Source organism: Schistocerca americana, chromosome 5 (assembly GCF_021461395.2).
Source record: "Schistocerca americana isolate TAMUIC-IGC-003095 chromosome 5, iqSchAmer2.1, whole genome shotgun sequence".
NCBI classification, from domain to species: Eukaryota; Metazoa; Arthropoda; class Insecta; order Orthoptera; family Acrididae; genus Schistocerca; species Schistocerca americana.
Window position 1 is genome coordinate 513,215,075 of NC_060123.1, and position 24,872 is coordinate 513,239,946.

Sequence of the window (24,872 nt, forward strand, 5' to 3'; positions counted from 1 at the left end):
ATGCGTTGTAATATCTAACAAGTTTTGCTGCCGTACGATAATTACAGCCCACTTTGGACCTGTATGAGTAGCTGCACTCTAACTGCAACCATCCGGTACCATGAGAATAAAGTAAGAGGATTAGGGAAGCATATAGACAGTCATATTTCCTTCACTAACACACGAACTGAATCAGAGAGGAAACGGATAATACTGGTGCGATACGCCCTCGGCCGTCCGCGCATGTACGAGATTCTCGACAGTCTTTTCCATCGCATTCAGTAAAGGTTTCCTTGACTACAGTGCCAAAAACTGTTGGATAGAAACTGTATAGCACGATTCGTATCATTCAGTCACCTAAACACTGCTGTGACTGGACAATACGACACACTGTGACTCTCTATGAACCCATATTGATAGTTATAAGCTACTTTAAGTGTTGTTAAATGTCGTCACAATCGTATTTTTTAATTAGGCTCTAAACTCGTTTTTCATTGCATTCTAACCAATAAAAATTTCTGAGCTCAATGGCCTCTTTGTCTGACTTTCAACTAGTTTCTTAAAGCTCTAGTTTTCTAACTGTTTATTACTATTTCAACCACTACTGTTTGAAACAAACCTGGACTTCGATTTTAGATACCTATACGTGATTTGAAGCGTAATGTCTTGACTTCATACGGCTGTATGTTCCTATTGGATCCTATCCTACATATCAATAGCTACATCTTAAGCATAAGATACTGCGTGCTGTCTTTAACACTACTAAGCAAAGTTGTTTCGAAATTGGTGTGTAATCGCGGAAAATAAGGTAATACTAAAAATGCTCGTAAATCAACGGCAGTTGGGCAAGGTAGATGTCACCCTACTGAGGACTAAATGACGCCCTGATTTTCTTTCAAAAATCCCGACGTTGAAGGCGACACTTCTTGCCTTCTGGACGCTTCCAGGAGACTATACACGTACTCCTGTTTGTTTGGTCGCTGCCATAAAGGGCGGATCTTCGCTGAGGGGCCAAACGTTACGGGAAGGCACTAGGAGACAAGTCAGTTGCCGGTTGCTGAAGCCTGTGTTTGTTTAGTCCTGGTAGAAATGGACCTCTGATGCACCACAATAAAACCGGCAGCGATCTCACAGTAGACCTTCTATAGCCGGAGTGATGTCACCCTTTGGGCCATCCTGTGCAGCGGTTTACTCACGTGGAGCCGGCCGGGGTGGCCAAGCGGTTAAAGGCGCTACAGTCTGGAACCCCGCGACCGCTACGGTCGCAGGTTCGAATCCTGCCTCGGGCATGGATGTGTGTGATGTCCTTAGGTTAGTTAGGTTTAAGTAGTTCTAAGTTCTAGGGGACTGATGACCTTAGAAGTTAAGTCCCATAGTGCTCAGAGCCATTTGAACCATTTGAACTCACGTGGAAACATCGTCTTGGCGATATTCAGCCGAACTGTTTATATGTGCAGATGGTTAAGTTTGATGAGCTGCTTTAAGTTCGAAAATACAAGGGCAATTTTTTTTTTCAGTCTCCGATCATTCGCAAAATGGAAATCAAAATGAAAATAAAAAATGTTTTATTTGCAACGTTCAGCTACACCTTGCAGCTGCTTTCCTAAATTGTCGCCGCTCCGTCATTTGTCGTAGCGTGGTACCAATTCCAATACTCTCGTGACAGAAGGCAATCATCTGTGATTTCCAAAAATTCTCTGTTTTGGTCTGCAGCTGGCTGTGTGCGCGAAAATGCTGTCCTCGTAGTCAACGGTTCCTGTGAGCGAAGAGACGAAAATTAGAGGTAGCCAAGTAGGGGCTGTATGGTAGGTGATCAAACACGTCCCATCGCAGACGCTGCACCTGCACCTACAGCCGAGAAAATATTGTCGTGAAAACCGAAATGCTTGACAATTTTATGTGAGCTGCACGAAATCAGGCAGAACATCTCAGCAAGCACTTCACCCTTGGCCTGAAACACCACTGTCTAGGCATCTTTACGTACTACTGAGCGCTTAGAACTGAAATGTGCGATGTGATGCCATAGGCGGGCATGCTAGAGACACTGTGCAACACATCTGCGCAAAGCTTCGCCGGATTTCCACTGTGGTTTTAATTTAGCAAGAGATCGGAAGTTAAAAAAATAGCCCTAGTGGACTACATCATTATAGCCCCAGAATGTTATCTCCAGTATTAGCAGACGAAATGATACGCACGGAAACATGCCTAAGACCACCAACTAATGTCCACACGTCAGCAGTCTCCGAGGATTTAAATATCGATGGTGAAAGCCTGTGCTGTGTGATCAAGTATATTTCACACTTCTAGATCTCCAGAAGGCTTTTGACCTTGTTCCTAACAAGCAGATTGTAATCAGATTGCGTGTCTGTGCAACATCGTCTCAGTTGTATGTCTGGATTCCTTACCGCATTGATGTCAGGGGCTCCTCAGTAATGTAAACGCTTAAGCACATAATATAAGCAGCCCTTTTAGATTGTTTGCAGCTGATGCGGTCATTTACCGTCTAGTAATGTCGTCAGATGATCAAAACGAATTCCAGAATGTTTTAGGCAGGACATCCACGCTCCGAAAAGTGAGAGATGGCCCTAAAAGATAAAACTTGTGAGGTCCTCCACATCTAAAAAAAACTCTTTGAATTTCTGTTACATGAAACATCAAACAAATTTAAGGGTTGGCGGTAAAATCCTTCACCGTATGTGACAGCATTGTCAGTCTGTAAAATTCTCCGACGGTTCGGGAACATGAACAAGTAGACGGGTACAGACTTCAAGCGTCTTGGTTGCCAGCAGTGACAGAGATACGACAGCTCTCGGAAAGCAACCCACAATGGCGCACTGGAGACCACAGTGGCGTTGGCCTTGAGGACACAGAGTACTGGCACGCATCAGCCGGCACTAGCCACAACTGTCGCGCGTTTCTCACTCGCCTATTTCCACAGCAAAACACCGATCAAGTCATCTGTTTCCACCAATAAGAAGAAATAAAGCAAACACCTTCAAAGGACATCTAACACCACTCCTCCTCATCCTCAGTACCCTATGAGATTGCGGAAATACCGTCCTCCACTAGTATAACGTTTTTCTCACTCAGCTTGGTCCTCCAGCGTTAATTACGTGGGTGTCACTTTAGAATCCCAACTATACTTCAGTAAACACATCTAGGGCAACCAGTGAAGATGACTACAAATGGCGCATGGCCTCACTCCCTTCTTCACTAGCCTTGATATGCGTCAACGCACTAAGATACGGTTACACCACGCAACGATTCTACCTGCCCTCCTCCAAGGCAGCACTGCCTGGTAAAGCGCATCAGACACGCAACTCAACAAATAAGAAATGGGTTCTTCGTTGAATCTTCCACCCTCTCCCCCACCCCCGCCCCATCTCCCCAGCCCCCTGGGAACGAATTCGCGACATGCACAATGCTACGCAAATGGACACGATCAGGAAGCCATCCTGAAGAAAGAGTCAGCCTCTTTAGGAAATTCGACCAGCTACGAGACACTTTGCCGCAGCACTGGGAATTGGCGATCACGCACCCACAGCCAACACACTGGTTCAAAGTCCCTCTCTGCCTCATCGCCAACTTGGTGTAAACGTTGATACCTAGCTCAGACTAGGCCTAAGCTGACTCGCCACCCATGAAGGTCGGCTACGGGCCCTCGAGGCTCGCAAAGCCTGTCCCTTCCTGCGAATGAGTAAATAAATGAATAAAGAACGATGAAAACCTATCTACCCTGTTCCAAATGTGCATGGCAAGTCGCAACGGGGATGATCCTACTTTAACACCAGAAAAAAAAACACATTCAGCAGTAAGCAAAACAAGCCGAGGAAAGCGAGTTGTAGTGGATATCATTAAAACAAAGGCGAGATGTTTTCAGAACATTGCAATCATTCCCTTTCTCTGTAATATGCTACAAAATTTTGTTAATTATCATCTACATACGGAGAAATGACTATCGTAACAAAATAAAGAGAAATAAGAGCTCTCAAGAGTGAACGGTCGAGAAAAACAAAGGTTGCACAAAAATATGTAAACACTGCGAGAAATTGATACTTGAACGTAGATACAAATACTAGTTAAGCCTGAAGATTGCGCTGTTGTGTTTGGCACTTGTGAAACGTCATCAATACGTTGAGAGTTTCAGTCGTGGTCAGAACAGTGTTGTGTGTAGTTGTGACTCCACTGAGTCGCAGCTAAGTGAATTCGAGTGTTGACAAATTGTTGGTGCTCGTATGGTGGGTGTTTCCGTAACTAAGGAAGGAAGTGATTGGTGTTTCAAGAGGCACCATATCGAAGCTTTATACCGCATACAGGGAAAGCAGAAAACGTCATCCACTTAGTCACAACGCGGCCGCAAGTGTGCGTTGAGTTACTGAAGAGGATTGTGACGAAAAACAAGGGAATGACAGTTGCAAAAGCCACTGCAGAACTGAATGTCACACTCGCTAACCCTTTCAGCACCAAAACAACACGAAGGAAGCTCTGTAAGTAGAGTGTTACAGGGTGAACTGTAATTCCAAAACCACTCATGGGTGATGAAAATGCACGTAACAGGGAAACGTGGTAATCAAGCCATAAAACCGGGTCCGTAGCAACGGAAGAATGTCATTTGGTCGAATGAGTCTTTTTGCTACTGCCTCCAACTTCTCGCCGAGTTTACATCCCAAGAGTGGAAAAGAGGGAGAGGGTTCGATTATTATTTGGACAGCCATATCGTGGTATTCCGCGGACCCCACGGTTACTCTGAAAGATCGTATTACTGCCTAGATTTAAGTGACCATTTTGGCTAGTCAAGTCCACCTCGTGATACGGTATTTTTTTCCCAATAATGATGTTGTGTTCCTAGACGACAAAGCAGTTGAAACTTCCTGGCAGAGTAGAACTGTGTGCCGGACCGAGACTCGAACTCGGGACCTTTGCTTTTCGCGGGCAAGTGCTCTACCATCTGAGCTACCCAAGCACGACTCACAACCCGTCCTCACAGCTTTACTTCTGCCAGTATCTCGTCTCCTACCTTCCAAACTTTACAGAAGCTCTCCTCCGAACCTTGCGAAGGAAAGGATATTGCGGAGACATCGCTTAGCCACAGTCTGGGGGATGTACCAGATTTAGCTCAGATGGTAGAGCACTTGCTCGAGAAAGGCAAAGGTCCCGAGTTCGAGTCTCGGTCCGGCACACGGTTTTAATCTGCCAGGAAGTTTCATATCAGCGCACACTCCGCTGCAGAGTGAAAATCCTATTCTGGACAAAGCAGTTGTTCTCACACCTCGCATTGTCCAGGACTGGTTTTGTCTTCACGAGGATGAATTTTCGTATCTTCTCTGGCCTAGAGACAAGATGTCAGTTCTACTGAGCCTTTGTGGTCTGCTTTGGAGGCTCAAATGGTTCAAATGGCTCTGAGCACTATGGGACTTAACTTCTATGGTCATCAGTCCCCTAGAACTTAGAACTACTTAAACCTAACTAACCTAAGGACAGCACACAACACCCAGCCATCACGAGGCAGAGAAAATCCCTGACCCCGCCGGGAATCGAACCCGGGAACCCGGGCGTGGGAAGCGAGAACGCTACCGCACGACCACGAGATGCGGGCTGCTTTGGAGGCCGGCCGGGGTGGCCGAGCGGTTCTAGGCGCTACAGTCTGGAGCCGCGCGACCGCTACGGTCGCATATTCGAATCCTGCCTCGGCCATGGATGTGTGTGATGTCCTTAGGTTAGTTAGGTTTAAGTAGTTCTAAGTTCCAGGGGACTGATGACCTCAGAAGTTAAGTCACATAGTGCTCAGAGCCATTAGAGCCATTTGATCTGCTTTGGAGAGAAGGGAGCGTTTTCGCTATCCATCACCATCCTCGTTACCGAAACTTGGCACTGTTTTGCAGGAAGAATGGCGATACGTGTTACAAACCGGACACAATAGGAAGGACCAGGCCCCTTTGCCTTTTTATTTTATCACTCGTTTATTACATCAGAGAAACACACATTTTAAGACAAAATTAAATACATGAAATATTGCTGCCAACAAAGGTTAACATATGCAGTAACAAAACTTGGTTCTCTTAAGGGTTTCTACTGGCAACAACTTTTAAGGAGGCAATGTAGTACGCAGTTGGTGGTCGTGCGGTAGCGTTCTCGCTTCCCACGCCCGGGTTCCCGGGTTCGATTCCCGGCGGGGTATGGGATTTTCTCTGCCTCGTGATGACTGGGTGTTGTATGATGTCCTTAGGTTAGTTAGATTTAAGTAGTTCTAAGTTCTAGGGGACTGATGACCATAGCTGTTAAGTCCCATAGTGCTCAGAGCCATTTGAACCATTTTTTTTTTTTTTTTTTTTTTTTTTTTGAGGCAATGTAAGGTTTATATCAATTTAGCTCAGACACGTAGCTAGTGATTGAATCACGACACAGACACTTTAACAATTTCGGCAACAAATAAATAGCGTGAATTTGTACTCACAGTAACCAACTAATCAACAGCCTTTCCATTGAATAAGTAGTAGGCCATCTGGAACGAATTAGCAACACCCAGCAACTAGGGGCGTTAATACCAACAGTCTTTAAATGTCTTGCTCCCCATTAAATAAACAAACTTACAGTAATTAAATGAATAACAAATCAAACACACTACGCTCCACACAAACTCTTCAGTGGAAGCCAAGCCAAAATGAAGATTTCATTAACTGACTAGCATTGAAGTCACACTAAAGCTCATCTCTGTGTTCCACATGGGGCAAACTTATACAAGACAAGATTTTGAATGGAGCACATCAGTAAAACCGGTAGTAGAGCTAACTCGTACCACTGAAAATTAAGGTAGTAGACCGGGGCACAAGGTGGTATACAATGAGGTTGTCTTAGTGCTATACTGCGCTCCAAAATATTAATTCAAATGGCCAATTCAAAATTAAGTACACATAAACCAGCATTAATTAACGAGGAGTGACACCAGGTCGCTCGAAGGGATGACAACACTTAATTGAAAAGATGAATGCCGGAGGCGGCAGAAACATCAAACACCTTCTCCGAGTTTTAATTAGGAGTCACTTCCCGCTATACAAGTAAACGTTTAACCAAGCAAAAGGAAGGAACCCCCAAAGAGAAAATTCAAATACAACCCCCAAAATATTATAAAGGACAGGGAACCCAAACTATTTAAATTTAAAAGAATCAGTTCTCCCCGAAGGCAGTGTAAAGGCGAAGGCCACACTTAAGAGGCCACCAAAATTGGTTGCAAAAAGTCTTATACATTTGCTCCATTTCTTTAAAAGAAACACAAGGCTGCTTAACTTCTGCTGGCTCGTGTAGGATACACCAGGCAGCAACCCAAGCTAGACGGTCGCAAGGCACGGCGAGTAAAATCGGGAGAGCAGACAGGCAGGCAGCCAACACATATCATCCATCCTGCACCCGCAGACCGCGTACAATCAACTCCACATATACGTGGTTGCTTCCCACCTCGTACCTCGAGACGTCTCAGCAGGTAGCCCGAGCAAACGTCAACTCCACTCGCCCCGCGAATGCGAAAAACAACAAGACAAGCAATGATAAGAAACATCGAAGGATCGATAATAGACATCCAAGAGACTGGAGCGCCAGTAACGAACGCCACGGCTCAAATAGTATACGATTCTCTTGGAAACCATACGGGACCGGTATTTATCCGTTCCGAAACAGCCGCCAGGAAGCTCTTTTGAATGCAAACATTTTTTGCTACAGCTTATTGTTGATGTGGTCTTCAGTCCTGAGACTGGTTTGATGCAGCTCTCCATGCTACTCTATCCTGTGCAAGCTTCTTCATCTCCCTGTTCCTACTGCAGCCTACATCCTTCTGAATCTGCTTAGTGTATTCATCTCTGGTCTCCCTGTACGATTTGTACCCTCCACGCTGCCCTCCAATACTAAATTGGTGATCCCTCGATGTCTCAGAACATGTCCTACCAACCGATCCCTTCTTCTAGTCAAGTTGTGCCACAAGCTCCTCGTCTCCCCAATTCTATTCAATACCTCCTCATTAGTTATGTGATCTATCCATCTAATCTTCAGCATTCTTCTGTAGCACCACATTTCGAAAGCTTGTATTCTCTTCTTGTCTAAACTATTTATCGTCCATGTTTCACTTCCATACAAGGGTACACTCCATACAAATACTTTCAGAAACGACTTCCTGACACTTAAAACAATACTCAGTATTAACAAATTTTTCTTCTTCAGAATCGCTTTCCTTGCCATGCTAATCTACATTTTATATTCTCTCGACTTCGACCATCATCAGTTACTTTGTTCCCCAAATAGCAAAACTCATTTACTACTTTAAGCGTCTCATTTCCTAATCTAATTCCCGCAGCATCACCCGACTTAATTCGACTACATTCCATTATCCTCGTTTTGCTTTTGTTGATGTTCATTTCATATTCTCCTTTCAAGACCTTGTCCATTCCGTTCAACTGTTCTTCCAGGTCCTTTGCTGTCTCTGGCAGAATTACAATGTCATCGGCGAACCTCAAAGTTTTTATTTCTTCTCCCTGGATTTTAATACCCACTCCGAATTTTTCTTTTGCTTCCTTTACTGCTTGCTCAATATACAGATTGAATAACATCTGGGATAAGCTACAACCCTGTCTCACTCCCTTCCCATCCACTGGTTCCCTTTCATACCCCTCGACTCTTATAACTGCCATCTATCTGGTTTCTGTACAAATTGCAAACAGCCTTCCGCTCCCTGTATTTCACCCCTGCCACCTTCAGAGTTTGAAAGAGAGTATTCCAATCAACATTGTCAAAAGTTTTCTCTAAGTCTACAAATGCTAGAAACGTAGGTTTGCCTTTCCTTAATCTTTCTTCTAAGATAAGTCGTAGGGTCAGTATTGCCTCACGTGTCCCAATATTTCTACGGAATCCAAACTGATCATCCCCGACGTCGGCTTGTATCAGTTTTTCCATTCGTCTGTAAATAATTCGCGTTAGTATTTTGCAGCTGTGACTTATTGAACCAATAGTTCGATAATTTTCACATCTGTCAACACCCGCTTTCTTTGGGATTGGAATTATTATATTCTTCTTGAAGTCTGAGGGTATTTCGCCTGCTTATTAGATATGGTAAATAGTTCTTGGTGTTTGCATATTTTTGTCAATCCGTTCATTGAAAGCCGTTCTGTGAACAATTTTATGTGGACAGGAGAGTATCGTATAGATGAGAGCAAGCTAACTTTGACACGTGTGGTTTTTCCTGACTCGCTGGCGATTCTTCGAGAGAAGCCGACTCTCGTACGGGAGCAGTGTTTGAGCCGTAGGCTGGTGCAACAGGTGGAGGTCGGGAGCGGAGCGGACGAGTGACGGGGCGGCGGTGCGGTGTTGCAGAGTCGTGCGCGGGCGTGCAGTGCGGCGAGGGCCGGCGCTGCGTGCTGCGGCGGGGCGCGCCGCGCTGCGTGTGCGCCGCCGACTGCAAGGCGCACGCGCGCCTGCGGGGCCCGGTCTGCGGCACCGACGGCCGCTCCTACACCTCCGTGTGCCGCCTGCGCCGGCGCGCCTGCCGCCGCAAGGTGCCCGCGCTCGCCGTCGACTACCCCGGCAAGTGTCAGAGTGAGTACGCGCGCCCCTGCGCCCAGGCAACCCAGCCCGCCCCGCTGTCGCTACTGCAGTGTCACCGCAGCTCCACCGCGGCGGCATTGAAGCGAATTCAGAACCCTCTCTCGCACCACCACCGTCTTTCATGTTGTCAAAACAAACGGGCGTTGTGTGCGGTAGCACTAGATAACGCGTCAAGTACCTCTGAAATATTTTCTAACTGTTAATAATCAGCAGCTACAACTAGGAAAGAAATTACACAACTGGCCATTAAAATTGCTACACCAAGAACAAATGATAAACGGGTATTCATTCGACAAATATATCATACTACAACTAACATGTGATTACATTTTCACGCATTTTGGGTGCAAGGATCCTGAGAAACAGTACCCAGAACAGCCACCTCTGGCCGTAATAACGGCCTTGATACGCCTGGGCATTGAGTCAAACAGAGCATGGATGGCGTTTACAGGTACAGCTGCCCATGCACCTTCAACACGATACCACAGATCATCAAGAGTAGTGACTGGCGTATTGTGACGAGCCACCATTGACCAGACGTTTTCAATTGGTGAGAGATCTGGAGGATGTGCTGGCCAGGGCAGCAGTCGAATATTTTCTGTATACAGTACAGGACCTGCAACATGCGGTCGTGCATTATCCTGCTGAAATGTAGGGTTTCACAGTGATCGAATGAAGGATAGAGCCACGGGTCGTAACACGTCTGAAATGTAACGTCCACTGTTCAAAGTGCCGTAAATGCGAACGAGAGGTGACCGAGAGGTGTAACCAATGGCACCCTATACCATCACGCCCGGTGATACGTCATTATGGCGATGACGAATACACGCTTCCAATGTGAGTTCACCGCGATGTCGCCAAACACGGATGCGACCATCATGATGTTGTAAACAGAACCTGGATTCATCCGAAAAAATGACGATTTGCCTTTCGTGCACCCAGGTTCGTCGTTGAGTACACCATCGCAGGCGCTCCTGTCTGTAATGCAGCGTCAAGGGTAACCGCTGCCATGGTCTCCGAGCTGATAATCCGTGCTGCTGCAAACGTCGTCGAACTGTTCGTCCAGATGGTTGTTGTCTTGCAAACGTCCCCATCTGTTGACTCAGGGATCGAGACGTGGCTGCACGATCCGTTACAGCCAAGCGGACAAGCTGCCTGTCATCTCGACTGCTAGTGATACGAGGCCGTTGGGATCGAGCACGGCGTTCCGTATTACCCTCCTGAACCCACCGATTGCATATTCCTCTAACAGTCAAATTTGACAATGTTGACTGGAATACTCTCTTTCAAATTCTAAAGGTGGCAGGGGTAAAATACAGGGAGCGAAAGGCTATTTACAATTTGTACAGAAACCAGATGGCAGTTATAAGAATCGAGGGACATGAAAGGGAAGCAGTGGTTGCGAAGGGAGTAAGACAGGGTTGTAGCCTCTCCCCGATGTTGTTCAATCTGTATATTGAGCAAGCAGTAAAGGAAACAAAAGAAAAATTCGGAGTAGGTATTAAAATTCATGGAGAAGAAATAAAAACTTTGAGGTTTGCCGATGACATTGTAATTCTGTCAGAGACAGCAAAGGACTTGGAAGAGCAGTTGAATGGAATGGTTGGTTCAAATGGCTCTGAGCACTATGGGACTCAACTGCTGAGGTCATAAGTCCCCTAGAACTTAGAACTACTTAAACCTAACTAACCTAAGGACAACACACACATCCATGCCCGAGGCAGGATTCGAACCTGCGACCGTAGCGGTTGTGCGGTTCCAGACTGTAGCGCCAGAACCGTTCGGCCACCAGCGGCCGGCGAATGGAATAGACAGTCTCTTGAAAGGAGGATATAAGATGAACATCAACAAAAGCAAAACAAGGATAATGGAATGTAGTCTAATTAAGTCGGGTGATGCTGAGGGAATTAGATTAGGAAATGAAGCACTTAAAGTAGTAAAGGAGTTTTGCTATTTGGGGAGCAAAATAACTGATGATGGTCGAAGTAGAGAGGATATAAAATGTAGGCTGGCAATGGCAAGGAAATCGTTTCTGAAGAAGAGAAATTTGTTAACATCCAGTATTGATTTAAGTGTCAGGAAGTCATTTCTGAAAGTATTTGTATGGAGTGTAGCCATGTATGGAAGTGAAACATGGACGATAAATAGTTTGGACAAGAAGAGAATAGAAGCTTTCGAAATGTGGTGCTACAGAAGAATGCTGAAGATTAGATGGGTAGATCACATAACTAATGAGGAAGTATTGAATAGGATTGGGGAGAAGAGAAGTTTGTGGCACAACTTGACCAGAAGAAGGGATCGGTTGGTAGGACATGTTCTGAGGCATCAAGGGATCACCAATTTAGTATTGGAGGGCAGCGTGGAGAGTAAAAATCGTAGAGGGAGACCATGAGATGAATACACTAAGCAGATTCAGAAGGATGTAGGCTGCAGTAGGTACTGGGAGATGAAAAAGCTTGCACAGGATAGAGTAGCATGGAGAGCTGCATCAAACCAGTCTCAGGACTGAAGACCACAACAACAACAACATTGTGTCTCGACCAACTTGAGCAGCAATGTCGCGATACGATAAACCGAAATCGCGATAGGCTACAATCCGACCTGTATCAAAGTCGGAAACGTGATGGTACGCATTTCTCCTTCTCACAAGAGACACCACAACAACGCTTCACCAGGCAACGCCGGTCAACTGCTGTTTGTGTGTGAGAAATCGGTTGCAGACTTTCCTCATGTCAGCACGTTGTAGGTGTCAGCACCGGCACCAACCTTGTGTGAATGCTCTGAAAAGCTAATCATTTGCATATCACAGCATCTTCTTCCTGTCGGTTAAATTTCGCGTCTGTAGCACGTCATCTTCGTGGTGTAGCAATTTTAATGGCCAGTAGTGTACCTTTGATTATCGTGAACGAACCCCTGATGTGCATCGACTACCAGCAGGTGCCCATAGTTAAGACTTCTGTTTGAAAATGCTGTAGAAGGAGAACCGCCAGCCAAAATGAAGTCAAATTTGAACAGAATACTACTGATGCAGGGGGAAACGTCAACTGCTGGTAAGGCTCTTGCGCAAGAATGGTGATTGTGCGCCAGTTGGCCCGGAGAAGTTCCGGACACTCAAGAATATGAAAAAAAGACATTCGTCCAATCTCTGATAACAATCTGAACAAAAGGACTACAAAAATCGAAAAGAAAAGTTCTTTTGAACGGCATTGTGGCAGAAGGAGGAAAGGAGAGGCCACAACATTGCGCGAGGGTTCCAGCGGTGGTGTGCATTGCTCGAATCCTATGAAACGCCTTGCATTGCCATGTTCAGCAATTGCTTCCCGTTGAGCTGCCTGCAAGTCAAGCGATCGCTCTGGAATTTCTTGCTCACGTGGAAGGAAGTGGACAATGAACGGGCATGGAACGATCTGTGGACAGACCAAGCCCATTTCCATCTCTACGGACATGTCAACATGCAGAACTGCTGAATATGGGCAACGGAAAATCCGCACGCACATCGACCGGTTCCAGTTTATTTCGCAACGGTGACTGTGTTGTGCGGTTTGACGGCATCGTTCATCGCAGGGCCGTATGTTTTCGAGAAGATGAGTCCTGCGGGTCCTATTACCTGTACCATCATTGGTAAACGCTACGAGTGTCTTTTGCGCATCAACGCCATTCCGACCCTTCAAGAGCGGGGATGTGTGTGCAGGATCATTTTTAGGCAAGATGGCTCTCAGCATCACAATGCACAGCCATGGAGCGGCTGCTGCAGAGTCATTTCGGCATTTCGAAAATTCTAGAATTACAAACCGTCATTTCGTTACGTCGTGTTCAGTGGTCCAATTACGAACACAGATCCATAGACGGTACGCATTGAGACACCCGAGACTCTCTCTGTTGCGGAACGTGCATTGTCTCGATTTCAGTTTGTGGCATATTGAGCATGTCTTGCTCCTGTCTCACGACAGACAGAAACCGATGTCATTTTCCTTTTTTTGTGGTTTTTGGCCACAGAACAATTAAAAACTGATGTCATTTTGCTTTTTGTATAATTTAAGCCCCAGAACATTTAAAAATTGATGTCATTTTGCTTTCTATGCGGTTTTTGCACCTCAGGACAATTAGAAACCGATGTCATTTAGTTTTTTATGCGGCTTTTGGCCTCAGGACGATTCGATTTTTCTGGTCGGATGTGATATCACCTAGCCGTGGTACACGGGCTTACCTAACTAGCAGTGCCACAACTATTGACTACGGAACTTGTGCACATTAAACAGTACACATCCACATTAAACAATACGGCTGTTGCAATGTGCAGCTCAGACCATAGCTATCGTACTGCGATTCATCTGTCATTTATAGTCGACCCCATTTACTTCAAGACGGTTACAATGCCATCTATTGGTAAAATTTTCATTACATTTTTCTTTTCTTTTGTTTCACGACGTTTACCCCTGCGACGACATTATGCTGTTCGAATTTGACGTCAATCTAAGCAGTGACTCTCTTTCTACAGCGGTTTGAAACAGGAACTTTAATTATGGATACCCTGTATACACTAATGCTGTACTCTCAGATGATCAGTAGCATGATACAATGAGAAGACGGTCTGGAAAATCTGTTTTATTCGGTCTTTGTGTTGTTCCACACATCATTTTCTGCGCGATATATGCTGTGAAGCTAATACGGAAAAATACCGAAATGTGTCGGAGATATGTGTAACCCACTACTGTCGGAGAGTAACAAATACAAAAGGTTCTAGAAAAGTTTGCTATCACACAGGATGTTAAAGAAAAGTATTCCCTATTTTGAGAGGCGGTAGTAGGGCCCGAAAAAAAAGAAAAAAAGAGAGTCCAACAGACGTGGGCCCTAAAATGAATACCTTAATAGCTGTGAATACTTCTGCATCTTCGCTACTATGAAGCACATTTCTTCTGCTGCAAGCTCTTTGCTATTATGAGCGACCTACGGAATGCAGTAAACAATTAAACAAACGAGAACTCGCTATTCTGTTAGTGTGAAACAACTGAGCTTCTAACATCATCTGCTTGCTATTACACACGAGACCTACACTGTGAGCCACCGCTGAAGGAGGTGCTCAATACTGTCTGCAGTTTCCCATGTGAAATAAGTCTTCCACGAGGCTGGTATGCACAAAGATAAAAGTTCGACGTAAGCATGTTTCTAACTAATTAGAGTACAGACTGGTTCCTTTAGAACTAATATAAGCACTGCACATACGCAGAACTATGAACGCGGTTTGCAATAACAACACTAACAGATGTTTACTGCTTGCTGTATCACGAACAATAACAGACGAATATGTCCACATTTGTTTACTGCTTTGCGTAGGTTGTTCTTCATAGCAAAGACCTTCCAGTAGAAGATATGTGTTTCATAGTAGCGAAGATGAACAACTGCTCATAACTCTTAAGGGATGCATTTTAGAGCCAACGTTTCTGAACATTTTTGTCTTGTTTTGATCCGTACTACCATTTCTCAAAGAATGGAATCCTTTTTCAACACTCTGTATAAATTGTATGTAGTATGTGGTTAACTTCCCTTTGAAATTGAATTACACGGGTAAAATACAAAAACATCGCCTCACACATAAGCTACAATACGATCTAACGCACTCAGTTAAATATGCAACGAACTTGTTGTCAGATAGGAAGTTAATGACATTAATAGTCAATATATCGTCTACCTAAACCGTCTCTCTCCTGAATCAGTTGATCATTTGCTTGTTATATGTATGAAACTTTTGCAAAACACTACCTATGCACAAATAGATACCAAGATTACGTTTCAGAGAATAATTGACACTTTGCAGTTTTTCCTTTATGTACAAAGTGGTTCCATTAAGATTTGAAGTTATGGTTTAAAACTCATACTCATCTATTCACAATGAATTACCTGCCTTACTGTCATCCATATTCGTAGTTTCTAATGCGAAAATATTCAAAATTTAGAAGAAAGCTGCAAAAAATAGCTGTGTGGTGCCTAAGGCAAAAGAATGAACCAGCTGCTTTACAATTCTGGCACAAAAAATAGTTAGTTCACCAGCAACGAAATTTTCAATCGCAACAAACGGGCATGGTCTCATGTTTTGGAAATCTTACAAACTATTCTACAAGCTTTTATCAAGATTCCTTAGCGTCATAAATTTTCGGCAGTGTCATACAGCGTACGGTGGTGGTGGTGGTGGTTAGTGTTTAACGTCCCGTCGACAACGAGGTCATTAGAGACGGAGCGCAAGCTCGGGTTAGGGAAGGATTGGGAAGGAAATCGGCCGTGCCCTTTCAAAGGAACCATCCCGACATTTGCCTGAAACGATTTAGGGAAATCACGGAAAACCTAAATCAGGATGGCCGGAGACGGGATTGAACCGTCGTCCTCCCGAATGCGAGTCCAGTGTCAGCGTACGGTATACAAGGAGAATTTGAATGAAGTAAGCTTTATTACACACGTAAACAAATACACTGATGTGAACGGAATGCTGTGCGTAGTTACACAATGTATCTAAAATTTATATGTACCTATATTCAATGTCCAGGTAAGTGCGTGCATTTTTTACGCTGCGTCGATTCCAGACACAAATCCAGAAACCTTGTCGTATATAAAACCAAACTTTATTGCTTTCAGAACAACTGCACATTGACCACATAAAATATTTCGGCTGATAGTACGTCGTGGAACGGCAGGGGGTGCTCAACAACCCTTCGCAGAATCTCCATATGTTCTCTGTCCCTCTGGTCTGGTCCTCGCTTCCCGGGCTGTTAGCCAATAATAATTCCCTAAATGAGCACGTGCGACAACAGAATACTAATCTACAATAGATATCGTACTAATACCATGTAACACCGCCTCTGGCCTTGTAACGAAGTCAGATTTCTTCAGTCATGCCTTACCCACACATAGGTAGAGTGCGCACGATATGACTCGGGCCGTGCCCACGCAAAAGGTGCGGCACAGGAAGAGACAAAGCAATACTGAGTGGAGCTCTGTCGAGTACGGCCAAGACGCGGTAGGGAAGGTGCAGTTCGATAGCTTCAGTCAGTGAAAACCTGAATTTTTCGCGTAGCTTGTAAGCTGCACCTATGCTGCCTGCAAACTACTATATTAGTATGTTATGTAAGTCCAATAATATGACAAATATGGACATTCAAATTCAATATTTTCTCACTAGAGTCCGAAGTAGCCGGCCGTTGTGGCCGAGCGGTTCTAGGCGCTTCGGGCTGGAACCGCGCGACCGCTACGGTCGCAGGTTCGAATCCTGCCTCGAGGATGGATGTGTGTGATGTCCTTAGGTTAGTTAGGTTTAAGTAGTTCTAAGTTCTAGGGGACTGATGACCTCAGATGTTAAGTCCCATAGTGCTCAGAGCCATTTGAACCAGTCCGAAGTAGTTGTATAAATAAAAATCAACGAAAGCAAAACAAGACCAACCACGTCCCGCCAGAATAAAATTTCATAAAACAAAAAAATGAAAAATGTAGTGTAGCAGCCGATGCCACTTACTGCGTTATTGGCAATGTAGAATAAAGAGCATGCGCCACAGGGAAATATTGTGTCTATGAATCTCGGTGGTGTCTGTCTTTAACTTCAAACAGCTGTTGCTTGTGTTTGGCCATTGTACAGAACGATAATACCGTCATTGTGAGAACAACAACTCCTTTATACCAATTTGTGCGGCGCCTAACCATAGAAAAAGTGGAGAACAGTCGAGGGATGTTGAAATCTAGGTCAAGTTTGAGTGTAACATATTTTTATTTTCTCTTTATGATGCACACAGTTCACACGGAACTGAGAGAGAGCAAATTTCTGTAAATTCTCAATAGAAACTACACAAAGTGTCACTGGCACTGTGGAGAGTACTAAACTGTGTGGAAGACTGCGTGGAGAAATTGCAGTAAGATATCCTCACCTGCGCAGCTCACGAATTCAGAATTAACAAAACATAAGAGATCAAAAATTATAATCAAATATGCAACACAAGTTGCAGGGCAGTACAGGTAAGCTGTGAGTTTCTCAGAATACAGATCGCCCTACTGCAATTGCGGCACTTACATTTCCCTAAAAATCAGCTAGGATGCACCATTCAGCACCAGACGGATGCCATGAGGTGAATATCCCAAGGACGTCCTTGTCCATTATCGACTCTCAACAGTAAAAAAACTCCACAGATAGGGGACGACTCAGTGCTATTGCCAAAGAGAAGAACCAGCATATTACTTACTTAACGACAAAACGGGAGAACGCAGCAGAAACTTCCCACTCATTGCATACGGAAAGCACCTTAAGAAACAAGACGTAATCATGTACGCTATTGTATTGCTTTTGTGCCACATACGCACAGAAATACGATGTATACCTGTCCACAGGTGATGTATGAGAATCAAATGAAGCGTGAAGCTTAAAATAGGTGTTTGAAAATGACCCACAGTTAAAACTGGCTATTGCACAGATAATAAAAAGGATACAGCCTACTTGGGCCAAAAAAATATGTCGTACTTGGACCATGTTTTCATTCTCAAAACAAGAGGTTGGTACTGGCCTATACCAGCGTCTCACGGGTTGGTTAACCTCTCCACACCATGCACAGTGGCAGGGGTGGCTAATTCGGTGGGATATACGAAAAATCTGGACCGAAAGCAACCGAATTTCTCATGCTCCTAGGGCAGCATTACGTCATCCAGCGCTTTGATGTCAATCCAGGAAAGGCAAAAATGTCATGCTCATGCTCAGTTACTCTCTTGGGACGGCAGGCGGACAGGCGCTGGCTGTAGCCAACAAAAACATAGAGTGGGTTGTGGCCCCAGTTCTGCGAAACTGCTGAACTCCCTGGGTCCCCCTAATGAAACTCACAGGCCGCCTTCTGCCGTCAAACAGAAACTAGTGACTATACCGGAAGCACACCTGCCCAGCGAGAAAAATGAAAATTTTTCCTCCCAAGAAAACAAGCCCAGAACTCACAATGAAACAACCACACAGTAGTGCTAGAAAAATGAAACAATATTGTTTAGCGACAGGCGACAGTCATGTCACGTCAGACCCGTTTGCTTCCCAACAAAAATATGATGCTCTTTACAAATAGTCACACGCATCTGATCATGATCAACTTTCCCTGCACCTGTAATGCGCAAAGACTGAAGTGGCAGGCTATATAGTGAAAATACAGCAACGAGAACACAGCCAACGGAGGCGGCCACACATTCAGAACAATGGGATGGAATTGCTCAAAGTTCACGACGAGAATGGCTTTCTGTGCGGTTTCCACGTTATTTTCCGTGAGGTCTAGATACTGATGATTAGAATTCTTGGAGCACGAGATGCTGATTGCTACATTCACACGCTGCTGCAAATGGTCCCAGACATATTCTATCGAGTTAAGATCGCGTTCTTTAACAGGTCTGTCAATTTGCTGTAGGGTGCCTGAGTCTTCTACAGAGCAGCATGTGTGCAACTCTGTGAACAGTTTTGTCATCTGAGAACACAGGAGTTCCCATAGCAAGTTCTAGAAGAAAGAGGAACAGCGGGTCACCGAATATGCTGAAATATACATCCTGGTTCATGTTCGCGGTATCCTGAATGAGTGGGCGCATAATGCGAAAAAACACCCCTGAAACAACACAGAACCACCTGCAGAATGAACTGTACCATCCAGGCACTGCGGGTTAAATGCCTCATTGAGACGTTGATGCCGTCGACACGTCGCATCATTTGAAAAGACACAAAATCGCAATTCAATGGACAACACTACACGCTTCCAGTCAGGCACCGTCCAATTTCTATATTGGTTAGCCTATAGAAGAAATGCAGATTTGTGTGCCAATGTGGGCTACAACATTCTACGATGTTCCCGTCACCAAATGTCAGTCCCGTGAAGTTCCGTTCTCAGTGTTCGCTCGCTGACTAGTCGAGAGGAACCGCCATTCGCTGGCAGTAACAATACCTGTTGTGTCTGAAACCGACTGCTGTTGACAAAGCGTGATACTCGTTTGCGGTCCCTGTCATTTAAAATATTTTTGCGACCACTTTTCTTGAGCCGTGTTACACGGCACTATTTTTTCAATCTGTCGCGTCTCCACGTCAACCCATTTGACTGTCATGAATGCACACAGTTGACTGCTACGTAAACATAACTTCACTCACAGGACGTGCGTCATAAATGGAGGGCCATATGACGGTCTGGTAGTAGTTCTTTAGTATCTGCATCTCTCCAGAGCAACCATTCTGCTCTTTTGAGGGGTTGACTAATATTTTGTCCGATTAGTTTAATTCCTTAAGCACGTTCATATTTATATAATGGAAACTCAGAATATCGAGGAATATTTGTAGAGGTTCCCATAAATTTTCCGTCAGAAGAAACACGAATAGGAAACGTTTCACGTGATAGGGGAAGGTCATGTAGTATCAGACACGTAAGCTTTTTCGAAATTGTATTTTTTTGTGAGGGTTGCATAGTAACATTGTTCAGCCGAAACAGAGAAAACGGATCCCAATTCTCACGTTACCGGAGGGAAACGTCGTCTCTTACTGACTGTGGCAACTGGTACCTGAGGTAGTAGAACAATATAAGAGCGGGAACACAACGGAAGGCGTGGCCAAGCTCATTTTCTGATTAGTTATTGCTATGGCACCTGTCATGTAAAAAACTAGCTGTCAATCACTTTGTTATTCCGACCAGGTATAGCTTTCACAGATATAATCATGTGCAAGGAACCAAGTCTTTAATATCAGAGGTACTAACAAATGCACAAAATCTTTGGTTATAATAATGTGAAGAATATGTCAAATCGGGCGCTCATCAATCTTGCCGTACGTCAAACAGGTTATACGAGGTGCATTCAAGTTCTAAGGCCTCCGATTTTTTTTCTAATTAACTACTCACCCGAAATCGATGAAACTGGCGTTACTTCTCGACGTAATCGCCCTGCAGACGTACACATTTTTCACAACGCTGACGCCATGATTCCATAGCAGTGGCGAAGGCTTCTTTAGGAGTCTGTTTTGACCACTGGAAAATCGCTGAGGCAATAGCAGCACGGCTGCTGAATGTGCGGCCACAGAGAGTGTCTTTCATCGTTGGAAAAAGCCAAAAGTCACTAGGAGCCAGGTCAGGCGAGTAGGGAGCATGAGGAATCACTTCAAAGTTGTTATCACGAAGAAACTGTTGCGTAACGTTAGCTCGATGTGCAGGTGCGTTGTCTTGGTGAAACAGCACACGCGCAGCCCTTCCCGGACGTTTTTGTTGCAGTGCAGGAAGGAATTTGTTCTTCAAAACATTTTCGTAGGATGCTCCTGTTACCGTAGTGCCCTTTGGAATGCAATGGGTAAGGATTATGCCCTCGCTGTCCCAGAACATGGACACCATCATTTTTTCAGCACTGGCGGTTACCCGAAATTATTTTGGTGGCGGTGAATCTGTGTGCTTCCATTGAGCTGACTGGCGCTTTGTTTCTGGATTGAAAAATGGCATCCACGTCTCATCCATTGTCACAACCGACGAAAAGAAAGTTCCATTCATGGTGCCGTTGCGCGTCAACATTGCTTGACAACATGCCACACGGGCAGCCATGTGGTCGTCTGTCAGCATTTGTGGGACCCACCTGGATGACACTTATCGCATTTTCAGGTCGTCATGCAGGATTGTGTGCATAGAACCCACAGAAATGCCAACTCTGGAGGCGATCTGTTCAACAGTCATTTGGCGATCCCCCAAAACAATTCTCTCCACTTTCTCGATCATGTCGTCAGACCGGCTTGTGCAAGCCCGAGGTTGTTTCGGTTTGTTGTCACACGATGTTCTGCCCTCATTAAACTGTCGCACCCACGAACGCACTTTCGACACATCCATAACTCCATCACCACATGTCACCTTCAACTGTCGATGAATTTCAATTGGTTTCACACCACGCAAATTCAGAAAACGAATGACTGCACGCTGTTCAAGTATGGAAAACGTCGCCGTTTTAAGTATTTAAAACAGTTCTCATTCTCGCCGCTGGCGGTAAAATTCCATCTGCCGTACGGTGCTGCCATCCCTGGGACGTATTGACAATGAACACGGCCTCACTTTAAAACAATGCGCATGTTTCTGTCTCTTTCCAGTCTGGAGAAAAAAAATCGGAGGCCTTAGAACTTGAATGCACCTCATAATAGTTCAAAAATAGCTCTGAGCGCTATGGGACTTAACTTCTGAGGTCATCAGTCCCCTAGAACTTAGAACTACTTAAACCTAACTAACCTAAGGACATCACACACATCCATACCCGAGGCAGGATTCTAACCTGCGACAGTAGCGGTGGTTATAATAGTTATTGCCTTTCACTTACTGTAGTGTGTTTCAACCGTATGGGGAAATACAGAGTAAAAGATAGTCGCTGCATATTTCAATGTAAACAGCATGTGGGTTTGAATATATAATACAGTGTACACATAACTATCTGTGTGATAATCTGCGACTGTCGCTGATAACGTTATAGTCTACGGGAAAGTGTTGTTGTCGAGAATGTGAAAGTATACAGGATGATTTAGACTAATTTCTGGTGCGACAAATGGCAGATTTCCCAAATGCAGTAAAACGCAGATGAGTAGGAAAAACAATCCTGTTCAGATACGGCATTAGTGGTGTGTTTCTTGGCAGTCACGTCGATTAAGTATGCAGACGTAACCTTGCAATGCGATATGTAAAGAAACGAGCGCATAACGCCACGCCGGCCGCTATGGCCGAGCGGTTCTAGGCGCTTCAGTCCGGAACCACGTTGCTGCTACGGTCGCAGGTTCGAATCCTACCTCGGGCGTGGATGTGTGTGCTGTCGTTAGGTTAGTTAGGTTTAAGTAGTTCTGAGTCTAGGGGACTGATGACCTCAGATGTTAAGTCCAATAGTGCTTAGAGCCATTTGAACCATTTTTTGCATAACGCCGTTAGGGAAGCCGAACGGTCGACTCTCGTTTACTGGGAGAATTCTAGGGACGTGGAGTTCAGCTATAAAGGAGACAGCGTATAGAACAGTAGTGCGACCCGTTACTGAGTACCACTAGAGTGTTTGGGATCAAAATATAGAAGCAGTTCAGAGGCGGTTTGCGAGATTTGTTACTTTTAGGTTCGACCAACAAGTTTCATGCATTCAAATCGGATTCCTTGGAGGGAAGACGACGCTCTTTACGCGAAGCAGTATTAAGAAAATTTAGAGAACCGGCATTAGAAGCTGACTGCAGAATGATTCTACTGCCGCCAACGTACATTTCACATGGGTCACGAATGTAGGATAAGAGACATTCCGCTACGGTCGCAGGTTCGAATCCTGCCTCGGGCATGGATGTGTGTGATGTCCTTAGGTTAGTTAGGTTTAAGTAGTTCTCAGTCCAGGGGACTGATGACCTCAGGAGTTAAGTCCCATAGCGCTCAGAGCCATTTGAACCATAAGAGACATTCAGGCTAGTACGGAAGCACATAGGCAGTCGTTTTTCCCTCGCTCTGATTGTGACTAATAGGAGAGAGAACGGTTAGTAGTAGTAGTATAAGTTATCCCCCGCCATGGCTTGTGGTGTATGTTTGTAGACATAGATGTACAGGATAATTCAAAAGTAATTGTACACACTTCGTGGGTGTAATGTGTAGATCAAAATAAGTGTAAAATGTTAAATAAAGTTTTGTCAGAAAACGCTTTATTTCCGAGTTACGATGCACAATATCATTTGAGTTAGGCTTTACATCAGGGGCCAGTACAGACTTTTGGCGTACCGTATTCGCCTGCATACCGATTGGGGTTGCTTTGTCGACGGAGTCCCTGCACGTTTCAGTGGGGACGCAAGGGAGTATCCCAGAGCTGTTTATCGCGGTAAGTGGACAGCTCGTGCAAGACCAGTTCCTTACTCGGCCAGATCTCCGGATCTCGACCCCTGGATTTCTACCTTTGGTACTGTCTCATAGGGCTCGTGTAAGGTGTTGCAATTGAGACAGTGTAGTACAACTACAGCAGCGAACTGAAAATGGCTGTGTCGTTGTGGAGAATGAGATGAACGGAGCCTCCAACATTCCGAGAGCTGTAAGAAGTTTGAACCATGACCTTCGCGTCGTTGCTTTCGGAGAAGTATTAATTTTATGTTGTATCTGTGATCCCTACTCTACTGTATAACTCTGAAATAAAGTAAATTCAGAAAAACTTTATTTAACGTTTTACTCTTGTTTTGAAACATACATTACACCACGAAGTGTGTACAGATTTTTTGAATTACCCTGTAGATGTAGAACGAAGAATTATTGTTATTTTTATTATTACTATTTGCAGCAGGTGAGACACAGATAGCTATACGGGGTAACTGAAAAGAAGTGTCTTGTATTTTAAGAGGACATAGTTCTGGTCAAGCTCCTTTAAAAGTGTGTCCAGAAACAAATACTTGTAGGCACATGGATCATACAAACACATTGAGCATACTGTTGACAGTACAGAAAGTCCTCAATGTGGTTAACACTCAGTCCTACACATTTTTCAGTGTTCCTGAAAGAATCACAAACGCATGCGTACATACCTTGTCGTAGCACGGGTTATTCCTCGCTGTGTATAGTCGCTGCTGCTGTACCCCCGTTCTTTTACCGCATCTGTTTATGCTGTCTTCTCTTTTTTTTTTTGGGGGGGGGGTATTCTAAGGCCGCGAAGTGACTCTGGAATGTATCACACCAACACGTTCATAAATCAAACTGGTCGCTGCTAGGCGGTAAAACCTAGAAACTTACTGCGTGTTGAATCAGATGCTCACAACATCTCAATACAAAACTTGTTGCTTAAACGTAATAGTCAATACCGCGCCTGAACTTATTAAGCCTGCATATTAGAGGCACATTAAAACTCACGATGCAAGTTAAATAATATCGATAATTTATTTCAACTGCTCTCACTGTAAATACTAACAATTAATTGGCTTAACCATTACTCTTGATGAGCCACTACAAGGCACTGCACCAGTTTATGGAGTCCAGCACTGTTCCTGCTATGTGTGTGTGTGTGTGTGTGTGTGTGTGTGTGTGTGTGTGTGTGTGCACTATGCTGCTCTCACTGTAAATACTAACAATTAATTGGCTTAACCATTACTCTTGATGAGCCACTACAAGGCACTGCACCAGTTTATGGAGTCCAGCACTGTTCCTGCTATGTGTGTGTGTGTGTGTGTGTGTGTGTGTGTGTGTGCACTATGCTGCTCTCACTGTAAATACTAACAATTAATTGGCTTAACCATTACTCTTGATGAGCCACTACAAGGCACTGCACCAGTTTATGGAGTCCAGCACTGTTCCTGCTATATGTGTGTGTGTGTGTGTGTG

At 44.6% G+C, this 24,872-nt stretch overlaps 1 protein-coding gene across 1 annotated transcript in view; it reads left to right on the forward strand.

Annotated features, from left to right (window-relative positions):
* Nucleotides 1-24,872, forward strand: part of LOC124616477 (follistatin-A) — a gene marked incomplete at its 3' end in the record, with an annotated part of 208,879 nt that overhangs the window by 39,081 nt on the left and 144,926 nt on the right. Inside the window, exon 4 of the mRNA XM_047144787.1 lies at nt 9,334-9,555. Within this exon, the coding sequence (XP_047000743.1) occupies nt 9,334-9,555 (222 nt within the window). The remainder of the gene's footprint in view (nt 1-9,333; nt 9,556-24,872) is intronic.